The sequence below is a fragment of the Lepisosteus oculatus genome, chromosome 13, assembly GCF_040954835.1.
Source record: "Lepisosteus oculatus isolate fLepOcu1 chromosome 13, fLepOcu1.hap2, whole genome shotgun sequence".
NCBI lineage: Eukaryota > Metazoa > Chordata > Actinopteri > Semionotiformes > Lepisosteidae > Lepisosteus > Lepisosteus oculatus.
In genome coordinates, this window is record NC_090708.1 from 8,586,799 (window position 1) to 8,605,084 (window position 18,286).

Below are 18,286 nucleotides of genomic sequence, written 5' to 3' on the forward strand. Positions count from 1 at the left end.
TGCGTGTTAATGATCAGGGTTGTCCACTGAGTTCAATTCTGCCTTTTTTTCTCTATAGCAGCCTGTTTCTTTGAAGTGGGAAAGAAATACCAAAATACATTGGGTGATTAATCCCACTGTGGCAAAATTATTTTCTTCTTCTGTTCTTGATATTCCCTTTCTTACAAGTGTGTCCCTCTGCTTCGGGCTGTGGCTTCCAAGCTGGGGTCAAGTTAACCACTGAAGTACTCAGACAGAATCCCGGAGTCTGGAAACTGTTCTTCAATGATCTCGGTATTGAATTGGCATTCACTAAGATCATTTTTTTTTAAATAGCTTGAACATTAATAGGTGTGAATGTTGCAAACGGGCAGACATTGTCAGTGTGAAATGAGTGCATCTCTAAATCTCTAAAAATCACTCCGAAACAAGGGAACTGTTTTGTTGTAGGTCATACTGTATATTTAACCACAATAATCTATTCTTTTGCTGGTAGCAAAAACATGTCACCTATCACAACAATTATTTACAAGGCTTGTAAAAAGCATGGAACAAAATCAGCTCTCTCAAGCTCTGATCATATTATGCAGTTTCAGTATTTTATATGTGATAAGAACTTCCAAAAACATTTTGTTTGCTTTCAAGCCTAAACAATAATATTTTCATTCGTCTTCTAAGAACCTTCTCCAGCAACTGTTGAAAATGTGTACTTGTATAAATAAATGAAGGCAGCTCTCACTTACACTGAATTTAGGTTATAACTAAATTTGGAGTCAGTGGCAGCGTGTAATGCAAATATTATACAAGATGTGCGAGAAGCAAGGGAGAAACGTTGCAGACACATTAAAGACGACAAAAGGGTTATTCATATAAGTGGTCTAACATTTCACAGGAGCAAGACATTTCCTCAGTGCTCCACATCTGTTTTATCCCTGAAGTTCAGTACTATTGATAAACTCAATCTGGTGGGGCCAGTAACATATCGAGAATTGCTGTAGTGTACTTTAAATCTGAAATGATTTTTTATCTTTTATTTTTTACTATGCAACTGTATCCAGATTTACAATTTCATTTTGGATTGCCATGTTTCTGTTAAATGTATTCTGCTTATGTGTTTTTGTACTGGTATTACAGTTTATTATCAGTGGGAAATTATGATGTTATGATGTCCCATCTTAATAATGACATTATTACATACCATATATATTTTTATGTATTTCTAAAATCTAAGATTTAGTGCAGACTCAAAGGTTGTGAGCTCAAATCCCAGGTATCACACTGAAGTTCCAACTTTCAGTAAAACACCCAGCAACTAAAGTAAATGGATACAAATATTAGTCAGGTTTGAGAAAGGCAACAGACAAATTCAATCCGTGCATAGTTTTTAATACTAAATATATTGCAATCTTGTACTTTGTGCTTTTGTGGTGTTCTTTCCCGGTAGTTTCATGTTTCATTTCTCAGCTTTTTCTTTCACTCTTAATTAAAGTAACCACTGGAGAGAGATTAAATGTTTGTTTTTCTTCTAAGGCAGATTGTTTAGTTTAGGGCTGGTGTTGCTGAATTGTGTTTCTGACTTATTCAAGGCTCATCACAATCATCTCCTGTCCAGAGGGATAAAATTGTTTTGGCAGGGAGATCAGCAATATCAGATATTTTTGACTTCGCTTTGAAACCGTATCAAATTGTTTGTTCCAAGAGATTCTGCTCGTCTTTCCAAAATTTTGCCCAAGGTTAGTGCTGTGTTGTTTTTTTTTTATTTTAAGAAAGAATGTCCTTGGAGAAGTGGTCCAGAGGTCGAAGCAATGAATGGGTTATAAAATCCGTACATAAACTCATATCGACATCAATGTGGGGTTTGCCACACAGATGTAAAAACTGGGGTGGCATGGTCGCACAGTGGTTAGCACTGAGACCTTGGGTTTGGAGTTTGTATGTTTTCCTATCTGTATGGAGTTTGTATGTTTTCCCTCTGTTCCCATGGGTTTCTTCCCACAGTTCAAGTTCAAAGACGTACTGTTAGGTTAATTGGCTTCTCAGTTAACTGACCCCATTGTGAGTGTGTGTGTTTGTGTCTGTGCGCGCCCTGTGTTGGGCTGGTGTCCCATCCAGGGTGTACCCTGCCTTGCTCCCATTGCAAGCTGGGGCAGGCTCCAACTCCCCGCCCCCCTGTGTTGGATAAGGTGGTTAAAAGATGGATGGATGTGAATGTCTTGGGTCCACCTTGGCTCAGCCCTAGCTCTGAGGCTTGACCCATGCCAGTTATAACAATAATACTGTCTGAGGTGTGGCAATATGATACACTATTAGACTGGATGGCAGGTTACACTTGGAGAACATTGCAGCTCAATGATATCTTAATAAGTTAAAATCTTATTTTGCTGAATTCGATCAGGCATATTTTCACAGTAATTTACCTACTTACTTTTTACAATTCAACTCTTGCCCCCATCAGTTCAGTTTATTTTTATATTTCAGCCACAATTCTGAATCCTAAAGAGAGGACTTTATCAGGTAAAGAAGAAAACTTTAAAGAAAGTTGCTGTGCACCACATCTTTACTCACACTTGTAGCAGCTAAAAAATGGCCCTGCCTCCCTCAGCTGTGTGAAGATTGCAGACTGTAATAGATATGCAACAGCCAGTTTTGTCCTTTATCAGCTCTGATGTTTAACAGAACCATTTCTCTCAGAAGAATGTTAATGTCAGACAATAAGGGTTCTATGAATTCCTATCTAGATGTTTTATACAGGAAAAATGTAAGATACAGGAAATCTATGCAGTCCTTTAAGATTGTGCTTTTTTGAGCTTCACACTGGTTATATTGCAAGCAAAATAGACTTTGAGGTTTTTCATATTTAAAGTTTCTTGGTTATACTGTAAATTGTCCATTCTTTGTTCTCCTGTGCTTTACATCCTTGCTACTGTCTTTTTTTCTCCCTGAAACCTGAGGAAGATTCAGTGGCCAAAGGTTTGTTTCTACTTTTCAGCACGAAATTAACCTTTACTTGTTTTTTGCAGCCACCGCATGGTGATGTAACTTTCCACTTGAACATATTTATTAAATGTTAATAAGGGAGAACTATAACACTTTAAAGATTTTCATGCTTCTCCTGAGACTCTCACAGCTGATGTAATTGATGTTTCCAGTACACCAATAAGAGTATCCATACCTGCTAGCTACTGATATTATGCAAAATCTTCCATACACTAATGATCTATTCTGAATGGAACTGGCAGATGAAGCAAAAAAAACAACTTAATTTTGCTGTTATAACTGAAAACATACATCAGAATTAACATGCTACTCTTTTCCTACAAACGCAGCTGGACTACCACAGAGCATGACACGATACCGATGTTATGTTTTTTTATATTAGCATCTGTGTTTTTCAATAAGAGGCAACGAGTTACAAGTGTCCATTTAAAGAACTAGCAGTGCTTTAAAACATTATCAAAACCTTGCTCTCTCATTGCATTACTGAAAGCAGTGACTGCTGACTTCTGTATTGTTTCAACACAGAGGGCTCTGTTGTGACTATGCTTTTTATTAATGTTAGGTTGTCTTGCCTGTCCCTCCAGGACCTGGGTTCATGTTTGGACCTCATTCAGATGCATGTTACCTAGTGTGACACCCCAGTTGGTTATGCCATAACAGGATCTTAAAATTGGGAAAACGTATGACGCACAAATGCAGACATAAATTACAAACCAAGTGCTCTCTTAGTGCAGAAAACTAAAACAAAAGCCTAAACTGTTTGGGCTCACAGGACTTGTTCAATGCCCCTCACTAGCACAGCCAGGAAGCTAAGCTCCTTACCAGCCTCAAAACAAGCAATCCTTCAAAACTTCAGTCTCACTCTGAGACTCTTGAATGTATACGTCTTGAACTGAACTTGCAATACAGTAGTCTTACAAGCTTATACCATAGTCGATCACTTTCTTCTCCTTTCCCTCTGCCACCTGGTTTTTAAACTGTCAGCTGACAAATTGTCTTCCAGCAACTGGTCAGGTGACAGAGGACAGCAGCTCACTGACAATGGCTTTCTGGGAAATAGGGTCCAGACGAGGCCTCCATTTCGTCTGAACCTGCTGTACAATCACAAAACATAAGCAGAACAGGTAAATGCCCCCTCAAAAAGGAAACGGACAAATCGCTGCTAAAAAAACAAGGTAAATGGATGGGAGCTAATAAAACAAGCTGACAAATGTTTTTTTGTGTCCAGCAGAACAGCCACAGTCAACTTCAGGGTAAAGCAGTCTGGATTATTATTTCTAGCAGCGTTCTGTTAATAGATTTTCCAATAATAAGCATTTTTTACTTGTATCACTGTTATATTTTGCAAAGCTTACTAAACACTTTTTTCAAGACGCATGGTCTCACCTTAAAAGTGACTACAAAATATCAGAGGCTTGTTTTAATAACCAGTTTGCTTTCCTAATAAGGTGTGCTCCTTGTAGTCCTTTGTTGCTGCTACTAGCATAACTCAGTTTTCGTTTAAGACTTACAGTATCTCCACGGAAGTGTGAAGACGAAGAAAAACAATGAAACAATGACGCCCTGTGCTCTTAATGAAGCTTCAGTGGTTAGACAAGCCCTGCATAAAGCAAATGATTTTGAAATGTCTTTGGCTTTAACCCACTTGGGCAAAGAGATGGCATCTGGTTTTTGAAGTGGTAGTGCAATAGAAAGGCAGAGCAAATAAGGCATGTCGATGGTGAAGAAGTGGTAACAGATGATTGGTAGGGAAAAAGGGTTCTTAACTTCCTCTCAGATGTTTACTATGACTCCCAATTTTCACACTGAGGCCCCCAGAGATCATGGTTTTATCTTTCCTCGTGCACGATTAACCACTCCACAACATCCATCTGCCACAGAATATGTTTTGGGATTGTCAGGAGGGATGTCTACAAGAGAATATGGAAGAATATTGAAGAGGATGTGCAATAAACAAAAAGGTTTAAATAGTATTGGCTTTTGTGTCATACATGACTTGTTGAAAATTAATATCCCCTTATTCATTCAATTTCAGAAATTGACTAAAATCCACTGTAAATATATGAGAGCATTCTAGAGCAACTTCAGCATCTGTTTTAGCTATTTTCATCTCGAGTGCAAATCGTCTTCCTTGCATTAAAACATTGATGTTATCATCTTCATCCCAGCTGCTCATAGTCTGGGTAGTGTACATCTTTAGAATAGATTTCAGCCATTGTCTGTCATGTTTCAGGTGATAAGATGTAGAGCCGCGACTCATCTCCAGTTTCCTGTGCCATTAAGAAGGCAGGTGAAGATGCTTCAGTGTGCTCAATGCAATATTTTTTTCCAAATCAGTCTCGTCCCTTTCATCACCGGCGCTGCCTGCACGCGAAGCCTCTATCCGTTCCAGCAAGCTGCTGCGAGTCTGAACAGACGGATTTGTCAATTTCACTTCTGGTGTGAGTACCCCTGCTTTCTCAGACACCGCATTCATCAAGATCCCGAGACTGTGGTGTTTGACGGCAGAGAATCGAAATGTGTGATCAGAGCGCCGGCGGAGCGGCTCTCCCATTACTGCAGCTCCAGCCAGCGCTAAATGAGCAATCAGGGTGAAGTGGCAGGGAGAAATCCATCCTCATCAATCTTCCCGGAGTTCGTCACAGTGATGTCTGATGACCCCTTTCACTCTGCGCTGTGGCGCCAGGCCTGATACAATTGTACTTCCAGCCTGTTTATCATCTCGGTATTAAGGTCAATCCTTTCCTGTCTGTACAGCCCTGGTTATTGTGTTAACGCATTTGCTCCAGCAATTTTGAAACAAGGGGGAAAGAAAAATGTTTTAAGGCTTTGAAGCATGTTTTAGGTGTAAGTATTCGAAATGCCACATTCCTGACTCATTTACAGTATATAGTCAGACTACTTTGACAAGTGAGTGGGGTCTCCGCGTATGCGATAATAAGGTTCGCGAATTTGCTTGCTCGCGATTCGGACAGGCTGACAGGGTCTTGCTTGGATGAACAGCGGAGCAGCATGAAACGGGGCCGAAGGTTGTTAGTCAAAACTTTCAAATTAGCCCTACAACACACTAAGGTCGTGAGACGAATCTAGCTAGTGAGTGAGCCTTTCCCTGCCCCCTGCCCCCTGCCCCCTACCCAAGTACCCACCATCCACGTCTCAACATGGTCTTGCTCACAAACGCGCCAGGTTCTGTGTGAGCTCACTGACAGTTTCACCACCCTTTTCATTACAGTGGAGTGTGCTGATCACAGAGGCAAAGCAATACAGACATCGTGTTGTTTATTGTAGCTGATTACTGTACGTTTGTGATTACTGTTGTCTGTTTTAGTTGACCATTGTTGTTTTAATCTACTTAAAGCCAATGCATTAGTACTTGAATTACTGTTGTTACTTAACCGTCCATACTATATGTTGTAGAACATCATGCAACGGTATAGGAGTGGATATGGTTATATCCGAATTTGACTATTCATACCAGATCTCTGCACCAAACCCCCATGAATGTTTTATTTGACAGCTGCTGAATGCGATTCAGAAACTCTCCCCTCTCCTCTTCCTAATCAGAATGACAGAAAACCTGATTTGCGGTCTCCAGTGTAGTGGTGCTGGAGCTGACGACAGCTGACAGGGTTTGCTCTGTGAAAAGGCTGCCAAATTGTCCGGCGATCCTGCGAGAAGCACCTCCGCCCTGTGGAAGGTGCACAGATTGGACGGTGAGCCGAGTTTCAAAGGGAGGAGGAGGCAGGGACTGGGCTCTCGTGTTTGTTTGAATTACCTTATGGGGCGTTAAGGGACACTTGTAAGCGATTAACAGGCAGCCTGCTGAGCCAAACGGAGGGTGGAATGTTTTCATAATATTGTTTTTTAGCGCGGTGCAGAATTGAAGAATGTGGGTTTTGGCCGGTGTTTAAGGTGTTCCGTAATTCCCTCTGCACGGCAGACTGCTCCAGGGGTGAGGCCCTCGCTCGCCTTGCGGGTCTGAGTCTCTGCTGCTGTTATCAGCCCCCCACAGGAGGACCAGCCATTCCTTCCTTTATATGGCTGCAGACGCTTTTCCCTAATACATCTCAAACATGCTTAAATCCCACGAATCCGTCAAACTGTTCCTGTGCACGCTAGCGTGTTGGAGGAGAAGAGCCAGCGTTGCCTCTGTGTGTTTGCATTGGGTTTCTGTTAATTCTGCTGAGCCCCGGCAGACAGGATTGTGTTGCTATTAATGTGCGCAGGCTTTAAACAGCCATTCGAAAGGGATGGTAATGGTAGGGAAAGTTGCACAGATCTTTGGTTCACTGAAGCTCTGGGATTTTTTTTTTATCCCATGCTATATTATTCTTTGTTTTCCAGCAGGTTTTCTTGATCCGTTTATGTAGGTAGAACTTTACAACCTGGGCAACTGTAACTATTCCAGTGAAGACTATGGTTCAGTTCACCCAGGGTTTTTAATGAAAACCCACAGGCACGGCGGCCTTCTCACACTGGCATTGGGTATCCCTGGCATACACAGTACCTGCCAAGCCCATAAGTTGCTGCTGGGGTCTGGAGTCCTTCAGTGTCTGATGGGGGACAGGCTGCAGCCTTCATCACGGACACAGCGCAGCCCAGCCATGGGAGTCACGCATGTGTGGTGATCCCAGCAGCCCCTTGCCTTGCAGCGCTCAGGCCAGTTCCACACTGCCAGTGAGGGGCTTAGTCTGAGCATCCAGTTCTCCAGCTGTTGAACTGTTGTAATTCACATGGTGCAGAACGTCCAGCGTCTACAGAATGAATAAAATCACCATCCTAACTATTCGCCAAAGGAGAAAACCAGAGAAATGTGTCCGCTGGTAATATTTCAGCTCAGTCTGTGACCATTGGCTCTAGTGACTGCAGGAGTGGGCCAAATTCTTCTGAGTTGGAGGGCAGATAAGAACATTTACATGACATACTTGAACCTGCTCAAATGGATCAAGTTAATCTCTGTCAAAGATTTACTTTCAGCTCGGTCCCTTTTATGCCCAAACACATTTGAACGAGGACAAGTTAATCAGCTGCAATAGAGACAGAGCGTTCCTTTTCACAGTCAGGTGCTCACCTCTCTCTGACAATTCACTGAAAGCTCAGGTGACTGGCAGACATAAGGGAGCTCTCCAAACTGCACAAGCTGTGGAAAGCAGTAATATGCAATGTATTATCTGAAATGCGTAGTAAAGTGTATTTCCTCTTTGCCTGTGTGTGAAGCTAATTGATTTTGAAAGTGTTTTTAGCATAAAAGCACTGTGGAATGTTTCAAAGAAGAGTGCTACACGCAAGCTGTAATATGTATGTTTTTTTTTCTCGAAACTCAGCAAATGCACTATTTGTTTCACACACCAGTCAGTGCAAACTTTTGAATGTTTTTTTTTAAAACAAGGCACGGCTCCTAATGTGTTTTCTGAGGTATCCACCGATGAAAAGACCTCTGTGAAATGGATTGTGTGACTGCGATGAGGGCAGTTTGTTCTGAGTGAGGTTTATTTTTGCTCTTCGAAGAGCTGTGGTGGAACGGAAAGTTCCCTGCTGACCTGCTGTGTGTGTTTATGAAGTCCTGGGGCAGCTGAAGCTGGTCTTTGGTTGAGCTTCAGCTCCCTGGACCGATGGAGGAAGTATTTAAAAGGTGTTAATGGACAGGCAGCTAATATTACTTTGATGAGGTGATGGCTGTTGTCTGTCCTAGCAGGGTTTTTTTTAATGCTTTTGAAGAACACCTTTGTGCTGCAATGCTTAGTAGTAGTATTTCATGTAGGATTATATTTTATGTATATAAAGGATTTATGTATAATTACTTCAGCGATTTCTGAGTCAGCAATGAATTATAAATCAAAATAGTACTGAGTACTGAAAATACATTTTTTTAATGCTTCTCAGTTTGTTGTTACCCTAACTACTATTCATATAAGCAATTTTAAAGTTTATGTTTGACAGCCCCATTCCCCCTATACAGAACCCTTCTATTTATGCTGCACCATAGGTTTATGTCATGAGAAACAGTTAAATTATTTTATTTGGTGGTAATTCACTGAATTATCAAATTAAGGATCTGTATTTTATCACTGACCTGTACTGGAAGTGATAGGCTAGTGTTTTCATGTGCACTGAAAATAATCACTGTGTGTATGAAGATAACATTACACAAGAAAACACCCACAGATGTCTTAGAGGGATTTTTTTTTAAGTGCCTTAGATGTGAGACCTAGATATTAAGCATTTCTGGGCTCTATTGCCAGTTTTTATAATATAATGTAAAAAAAAAATAGAAGTCAAAACATCTCATCTGTACTTTTGTTTCATCTTCTGTTTCTACAGTTTTAGATCAACAGATGTAAACTGCTGTGCAGCTTCTGGAAGATTCTACTGCTGCTGTGAAAGATAAGACGTTGCGTGATTTCAAATTTCACTTCACTGTAACCCAATAATGAGGCCATTGCTAGCTTTTTTTATTTTATTCATTATATTGTCAATAATAATAAATAATAATGAAACATGCAGTGTTGTATCATTCAGCTGTAGAGTGGTTGAAAATGCCTCCCTCGAGTTTTGCTTCTGCCCCTGGAAGGACTGTAGCAATAGAGAGCAGATGGAGGCCAGACATGTCCTGATCGCCTCATTTTCAGGGTGGTATTTCAATTTGGAAACCTCTCGGGCTGGCGGCTCACTGAAGGGTGGAACCTCAGCGCCAGAGATCTCACTCTCAAAGCATCTTTTCTGTTCGAGACCAGTCAAAGCCTCCTTCTTCCTGGAATCCTTTATGGAGAAATAAACTGGAGGGGGTGGGTGGCGAGGTGAGGCTTGCGTTTTGTTTTCCCCTTGGCTTTATAGGGACCACGGAGGAGAAGCAACGCACAGAACACAGGACACAATTGTGAATTATTCACGGCCTGGGCTAACCCCCGATTTGCATATTCTTGGAAAAGGGACCAAGGGACAAAGGGACCATGTTCTTCTCCATATTCTTGGAAAAAAGACCAAGTTCTCAAACTTACTTTGTCACACTCCTTTGCACAATGAAATGGTCCAATCATTGAATACAATCATTCAAGAGGAAGTTGTCTAATTGAACCGCCTCTACAAACACCTTACATTAATTAACTCCAGTGATCGGACTAGGCTTATGACCGTAACTTTCAATTCTCTTTGGCAGATGTCTGAATTAATTACTTATCATTCCCAGGTTGTTTGTGGTGTGGATTTAATTAATTGATGATGATCATTCACAGATAAGCATAGGGTGGCATTAATAGAGGCATGCTTGAGCTCACATGCTCCCATTTTTATGTACAATACATTATATAATCTCTGTAAAGGTAATTAATGTGCATTAGGAAAAAATGCCTTAGTTAATCAGTTGCTTATAGATATTTTTGAATTAGTTGGCTGTGGAGTCTGTAAGCCAGCGGACTGTAAGCCTCTCATTTCAGAGAAAATACAAATGCACGTATTCTGGGTGTATCGATCCAAAAGACATCAATAAAGAAGTGGACATTAATAAATGAGCTAATTTTTTAAAGATGGTCTTTTCAGGACTCAAGTTCAAAAATATAATTCCTAGAAGCAGTATTGTTTTTTTTTTCCCACTTCTAACATTTCAGCTTTATGTAGAACCAGAGGAACATAAGCCCACAGAAAAACTAGATTCTATTTTGGGGAAATTATTTCTTAATAATTGCTGTTAGAATGCTAGAAACTGGATTATCATCTTTCGGGGCAAAGGCAGAAGTATTAACATCATATTGGATTTGGGGTTAAAATAGCTGAAAAACCATAGTGTTTGATTTTGAAGCTTGTTTTTCGCCTTTGTGAAAACTTTTATTATTTATCCCGCAGTTTCGGAGATGGCTCAACATTCTTGTGCCTTGTTATGGCTGTGCTTCTTCAGAGAGGTTTTAGGCCAGGTAAGAAGATCTTGCTCAAAGAGCCCTAACTGTTGTGCTGGACAAATGGTACTGACAAGCCCTGGGATCATGTTTGTAGAACTCCACATTTCTTTTCCATGGACAGGAACATTTTGAAAAGGTGGCTCTTTGCCTCTCTGTGGTGTGCTGACCACCAACTTCCACTGCAGCTGTTACACCACAGGCCATTAATCTTGAAGTTTTCTCTACCTTCCAACCATTTCATATGTGCGAATTTGAGCTACATGTCAGTTTTAGTTATGCAGCCCAGTGTTCGGCTGCAAGGGAAGGTTCTTGCAGATGTTGCTCTGCTGGGCTTCAGCAATGGGTAACAAGTTGTTTAGTACAATGTGGTGTACTTGATTATTGTGTGTTATTCATCACAGTGGCATGCTGATTAGCACTGCTACCTCACAGTCCTAGAGTGGGTTCTGGTCTGGGGACCTGGCTGGGAGGTGCCTTCATACTACCCTGTGATTATGGGATTTTCAGAAAGTGATTCTTCCCACCTGTTAAAAACATCCTGGTTAGGTTGGTAGATTTCTCTACGTACTTCGAGAACACTACCGGTGCTTTGTGTCACAGCGCATTTCAGTGAAGAGCTGAAAGAGGTTTATTTAGCAACAAAGTGGCCTCCTGGAGATCTGAGTGACAGAGTATTTCTCTCCCTATCTGATCTGCTTACTGTTCTTCACAAGCACCCTTTTATACTTTAAAACACCTCCTCTATGTACCCAACATGGTATTAGAGAAGCACACATTTTAGGAGTGATATATTTAAAGTTCACCTTTGTTTCTTTCTACAGATTTCCATATTTGTGAGACAGGGATATGCTTGTTCAGCCTATCAGATTCTTTGTGGCTCTGTACAGCATGTTTTTATGTGAAGGAAAAGCTTGCAGACAGGTCAAATCTTACACACAGAGAAAATACTGTGTTTGCATTTGTTGCATGACAAATGAAAGTTAGAGTTAATTTGGATTGTTGTTTTAAAAGGAAATCCCTGGATTATGTAACAGTAAGTGCTGTTTTATTTCGAAGTTAATTTATGATGTGGAGTTGTGAGAATAATGTCCTTAATTGTGAGTGTGTAGCTTCTTTTTAAACAGAAAATGCTGAAACAATTGTAGACAGATCCACACCATGAACTGCAGAAAAGCTGCAATGACTCATGTATCAACGTGGCCTTGTCTAGGTTGCACTGAATTACGAGAAAGGAACAACGGAACAACAGTTCAGTGGAACAATATGAAATGGAAAAGGTTACTGAAATGGTTGGCAAGATCTGTTTTTTTTTCTTTCTTCCAGCTTTGTCTCGTGGACACTCTTGTCTTGCATGTGGGAAAGCAGCCCATAGGGGTCACTGGTGGCCAGAGTGAATTTTTCTGCCTGTGCTCAAGACACACCAACTGAGCTTTCTGAATGTGTACATGGAATTCAGGCCTCCCCGAGTGTCCATCATCTTCACAAGTCAACACTGGGTTCAACAAATTGTGTGGTTTATAACAAATTATAATCTGTTTTATGTTTCTTACATGGATGTTATTAGCTGAAGTTTGGAATTAATCTCACCCAGCTGTTCCAATAATGTAATGTTCATGAACATTACTGAAATTAGCTGTATATACTTAATAAAAACACCTCTGTACATCTGTCTCATGCATGTCTCCTTCACCCCATCCAGACCTCACAGGTGCCTCTCGGTTAACCCCTCCCTAAGAATGGGGTTCGAGCCTCCTAGTCCTGTGGTCAGGGGGCTGCCCCTTACCTGGGTTATGCCAAAACTATCCTACCTAAAATACTCAAACATTCACACAGCATCTGATTTTTGGATGTTGTCCCTCATGAAAGTAAAATGTTATTAAACAGCCAGTGAGCTGCTTCTCTGGATGAATCATACTGAGGAGAGTGATGATGGGGTTTGCTGGACAAGCCTCCAAGTTTAAAAAATGACCTCTAGTGTTACAACTGTCCTATAATCTTACGACTTGCCCTGGTCACTATACCTAATGCTGTAAGTAAAATGACTTAAATCATAATTTCTGGATAGTTTGACAAAGTGTGTTAAACACTGTTAAAAAGCACCCTGTCCTATCAGCATGTCCTATTTTTACTTCATTGTGCCATATAACTGCTCTTTAACAAATGCAATGGGATGAGAGCACCTGAACAAACCTTAGTTCACTAATTCACTGATCCACAAGATGAAAATAATGAGTGTAACTTGGATCACAAGTGTATAAAAATACTTAGATTTTTTTGCTCTAAATAATGAACTACATCCACTTCTTTTAAGTCTTTTATTGATTCCAGTACCACTGTCATTTTATTGAACAGTGTTTTCTAAGGGCATATATTTATAGATTATATACAGTATTTACATGATTTACATTTCACTGCTATATGGCAAAAAGTATAATCTCTTCCATGCACATATTTGGAAGACTATCTAAATAGTCTAAAAAGCAATACAAATATTAATTCATTACATTTGTATTACAATTACGAGAAAATACAAAATGTAATTTCTAAGACAACTGTTTTGACTGTGAAATTGAATCCTATTCACAATATTCTAAGCATGTGCTCTACTGCAGCTATAAAGAACAAAATGACAGGTGTCTACACTGTCCATCCATTTAAAGATGGGAGGGACTGAAATTGAGCAGATGTGAAATTTTAACCTCCAGAGTGCTGGAATGTAGGTTCAAGTAAGAAGTTTTTTTACTTCTGAATCCCAAAGAGCGCAGTTAAATTTGAAAGCATGCCCAGCTTGCTTTTACTATAATTTTGCAAAACAAACATTTGCATTGCATAAATTAAATATCACTGTCTTATAGTAGGGTAATATTGTGTGCCTTAATAATTATAAGCTTACTTCTTGACATTTCTTTCAAAATTCAGCATATTCATTCAGAAACTGTCACACAATGGGCTGCTACTAATATTTCCAGCACCTTGATTAAGTTCCAAAACAGAGTATTTTACCAGTTCTCTGTCTGATTAATAAATAACAGCAATAATAAACATTTCAAGGCACTAAAGCTAGAATATGAATCCCCCTTAAAGCATTATAAAAACACAAGACCCTTTGGAGGATACCTTCTGTGGTCTCTTTAAGCTGAAGAACACAAGCTAACATCTCACAAAACAAACCTAATTCAAATGGAAAGGCGCACACATTTCAACTAAGTGGAAAGGGCACACAGCTACAGTATGTTGTTAGACCTTCAAGGTCATAGAACAGTACAAAACACCAGTTTTTTATCTGAGGATACTTGCACAGAATGAACATGGATGGAGGGGCAAACTGATAAAGTGAAAAGGGTTACAGTCACTTTGATCAAATTAAAGTCTTAAAAAAACTAAAATAAAAAAAAATACACACAAAGACAGCAGAAAGCAAAAACAAAACCTAAGAAAAGCCCCTTTCATTTCCTACTGTAGATACAGCTGGGGGGGGGAGGGTTCAAAAGGAATGTTCCTGGTTCTGTCACTACATATGACAAAAGTACACATTGTGCTCTGCTCACTCCAGTGTTAGTAAGCTTTTAGTACTGGAAGAGAACATGTCCCATTATACACAAATATTAAAAGACATTGGGATGTGTGCACGCTCAGATAACCACAGCTCAAAACGAACCCCTTTAAAGCACTGTGCAACACATGGTACCCCTAAACAAAACATTGCAGTCTATATTGTTTATCAATATACATTTGGCAGCTCGTGCTAGACACCACACACAGGTATTTCCAACAAATGCATATATAATTCCATTGGAATGTGTTAATGTTAGTAGTTTCGAGTAGTTTGAAAAATTGAAGTAGACCAACACTGTCTCACTGCCACTGTTTTCAGATAATTTTCTTTATTTTTGTAAACTGGGCCATTGGACATATCAACTGCTACCTCTTAACTGAAGCATTTTACTAGTACCCTTAGTTCCATCATCCTTAAATGGCTATTACAAAGATGATATAATTTCTTGGTCCTATACACTTACATATGTACGTCCCATGACTGAGATCACAATTGTATACAGATAAATCACTCAAGTTGGTCAATAGAATACAGCTCCATGACAGTAAAGCTACCTCAAGCAACCTGGAAAGGTAAAATGAAGCTTCCCTCAGCTTTTCACCAGTAACTCTACAATATATGTACTGTATGTGTAAACATTTGCAATATTCCTTGCATTGTCCCTAAATTTGAAAAAGTACTCCAGAGTGATATATACACCAGAGGCCAAATGGAAACTACAAACAAGTACATTTAAAACTGAGAACTGCAGGCACATCATTAAACTAAGAGTTGTGAGAGTATGGGACAAGCTACTCATCTATGCTGTAGAAACTGATAACCTACAGTAGTTTCTTTCAAGAAACAGCCAAATGAGATCCTTGGATCTCTCTTGTGTGAAAAGGCTAACTTCCTTCTCTCAATTGTTATCTTTCTTGGGTCCCTGTTGCTTACTTCAGCAAATTTGTACTTTAGAATTTAGAGAGGTACAGTACGTACGGACATATATATTGTTCCGTGCATCTGAATACTTCACGATGCACAGTTCAGAAGACTTGAGAACTACACAACCTACTGCTCAGAGAAAAGCTTCTCATATTTACAAAAACAGTTTAATGATACTTAAATAATGTCATCAAACCTACTAAAAATGGATGCTGAGAGTCTAGCAGTAACAATGTCAATTTACATTCTTTGAAAATCTGAATCAGTTCATAAAATGACTATGTAAATAATATGCTTTCAAATACTGGAGAGCATTTTACAAAGTGCTCTTTGTGTAGCTTAATTCAAATCAGTTTAACAATGAAATATGTTCTTAAAGCATTTAACAAGGTTTTATTACATCAGTATTTATCTTGGAAGAGAGGAAAAAACATGAAAACGATTTTGGTAAAGAAATTCGGACCGAACTTCTAAATTATTTCTGCTGTTACTTTGGTTTACATTGGTCTTTTTTACCCCTGTCCTAGGTAAATTTAATAAAAAAATAATGCTTTGAAATCTGCCGACAGTAAAAAAATGTACACAAACGGTAATAATTTATTGAAAGAAATGGAGACATACACAGGCAGAATCACTTGAGGTACTGGTGTAGTTCTGCTGTTTTAGTTGTAGTTCCTGCTATTTTCCTGAATCCAAGTGAAACTGTTGGTTAAACTTAGAGACAGTTTTGCTTTTGAGGGGAAGGTGAAATTACAACATGGCCTCCTCATGACCAGCACCAAATCTGCCCTGCTCCCACAGTGACACCAGCTCCCGCCTCTCTCCGTCTCTCTCACAGCCTCTGGGAATCATACTGATGGAACCGGTTTAGTTTATCAGGGTCGTTGGACGCCATCTGAGAAAAATCTCGAAAAATATCCTGATAGGTTTCATCCCCTGCAATGAGAAACAAGTCATTTTAATTCGCTGTGGAATTCAAAGTACAGGAATGCATGAAGCACTTTTAATATGCTGTTCTATAAAGCATATTCAAAAACCTACAATTTGTTAAATGCATGCCTGTGTATTGTCTTCCTCCTGTTTTAAACTTGGTGAAGTAGTGTTGAAGTTTTTAATGCACAGATGGTTCTAGATCAAATAACTTGAAGATAATAGGTGATATAACATTATAAATATATTATTAATAAAGAATATATACACTCCTAAAAGATCTTTAAATATTTGTGTTAAAACAAAAGACTTGAGTGTAGCAGAAGAAAACGAGCCATACCTGTGCAAGTGTCAAAGCAGCTCAACAGAGAGAAGCAGAGTTAAGCAGGTTTAAGGAAGAAGGTTTAGAGGAGGCAGATTGAGATTAGGACTAAAGCTTGGAGCCCAAAGTACAATGCAAAGGGTTGCTGGTACAAAATCAACCACTGTCCAAATGTGAATTCCTGAGTAAAATGTATGCATTTAATGCTTCTGAAATCAAACGTTCAAATTGCTTAGATGTAATCATAACTTAACTTTCTCTACGCAGTTCTGATACTGTCTACCTTCTTATCTGATTTAAAGAGTCCACACCATTATGGGTCACTAGTTCAACTGATCTCTAGTGGGCCTATAGATGAGGACTTGAATAACATATGGGAATATTTTGCCAATCTCTCCATACATACAAACATGACAGCATGCATCTATGCACACAATTACTATATTACTAGTACTATAGACCTCTTCTTTCTTCTTTGTTGCCTTCCAAAATTCCAACAAAGATCTGAAACAAAGGGTCTGTAATGGTCCATATTTCATCGCCAGACCAACATGATTTGTAAGTGCATGTTGTTCATGTTTGTATATTTAATAAATGTGAAAAAATGTATGTGAAGCAAATAAACTCTCACTAAAGCAAATTGACTATGGGTTTCAAAATGCACCCCCTAGTTTTTCAGAAAGCATTTTGCGATTTTGGCAGTGGGGGGGTGGTTCTGTTTATTTTTGCTGTGAAAAAAAGGTGAGGCATGTTCACCCATAAACTTAAGTAAAACTAAGTGAGACAGAAAGACATCATGAGCTCCTCTCATTTGTAACTGTTCTGATGTACTTTAAACTCTGAATGTGTCCCAGCATGAGTACCCTTAAAAGGACAGCATGCGGTGTGGTGATAATCTATGGGAGATAAAAAAAATAGTCAAGTTTTTGTTAATAACCTTGTTGTATTTAAAGTGCAGGATTTATGTACAAAAATAGTTGCATTGGCCTCAGGATCTCAAAGAAACAAAAAAAAAACAGCAAAGGCACAACCTTGAGAGATTAGAGCAACAGATTAGAAGACAGTACAACAGTAACGGAAAGGCCAGTAAACATGGAAAAAAAACATTTTGTGCCAGAAGGTGATCTACATTGCATTGAAATACACAGTAACTCCTCTGATGCTTCTTGCACAGACTCAGGAATGGCCTATTCTAGACAGTTAAACTTCAATAATACTATTTCTTAATTTTGCTATTGGATTCACACTTCACCATAATCTCTACTGAGACATAATGAAAACGCAACAGTCTTATGTTGTACAACAGTGGATTATTAGGCACATAGATATAACTTGTATTTTAAATACTGCGTTTAAATATTATTTTAAAGGTCTGTTGAGCAAGTAATACTGTAACATGGAATAACAAAATACTGAGTCCAAGTCATGTGATTTCTGGATACACAAGTTAAAACTGCAATCTGTAGAAAAACTGTATAAATAAACAATCACAGAAAAACATTATTTTGACTAATATAAGAACAGAAAAACACACAGCTGTGGCCTACATTGAGTAATGACGATTGCTTGGTTTCTATTGACATTAGAAAGCCTAATAGACTGATTTCCAAAAGAAACACTACATTTGAAGCCTATTCCTTAAAAACCAGGAAACTGGCTGCGTGAGGGGATTCTGCTGGAGAGATA

At 39.2% G+C, this 18,286-nt stretch overlaps 1 protein-coding gene and 1 long non-coding RNA gene across 5 annotated transcripts in view; one reads left to right on the forward strand and one right to left on the reverse strand.

The window, feature by feature from the left end:
* The first annotated feature begins 5,006 nt into the window (after window positions 1-5,006).
* LOC107079126 (uncharacterized) lies at window positions 5,007-12,516 on the forward strand. The gene is made up of 4 exons (XR_001480093.2): window positions 5,007-5,417; window positions 6,541-6,689; window positions 9,298-10,883; window positions 12,192-12,516. It is a non-coding gene; the product is annotated as an uncharacterized lncRNA (long non-coding RNA).
* A 653-nt stretch (window positions 12,517-13,169) lies between these two features.
* The window catches only part of LOC102696927 (arf-GAP with coiled-coil, ANK repeat and PH domain-containing protein 2), a 70,198-nt gene continuing 65,081 nt past the window's right edge, over window positions 13,170-18,286 (reverse strand). For all 4 annotated transcript variants that reach the window (XM_069197809.1, XM_006637638.3, XM_015361222.2 and 1 more), the window contains one exon: window positions 13,170-16,284. In XM_069197809.1, coding sequence (XP_069053910.1) covers window positions 16,181-16,284 — 104 coding nt within the window. In that variant the 3' untranslated portion in view covers window positions 13,170-16,180. The remainder of the gene's footprint in view (window positions 16,285-18,286) is intronic.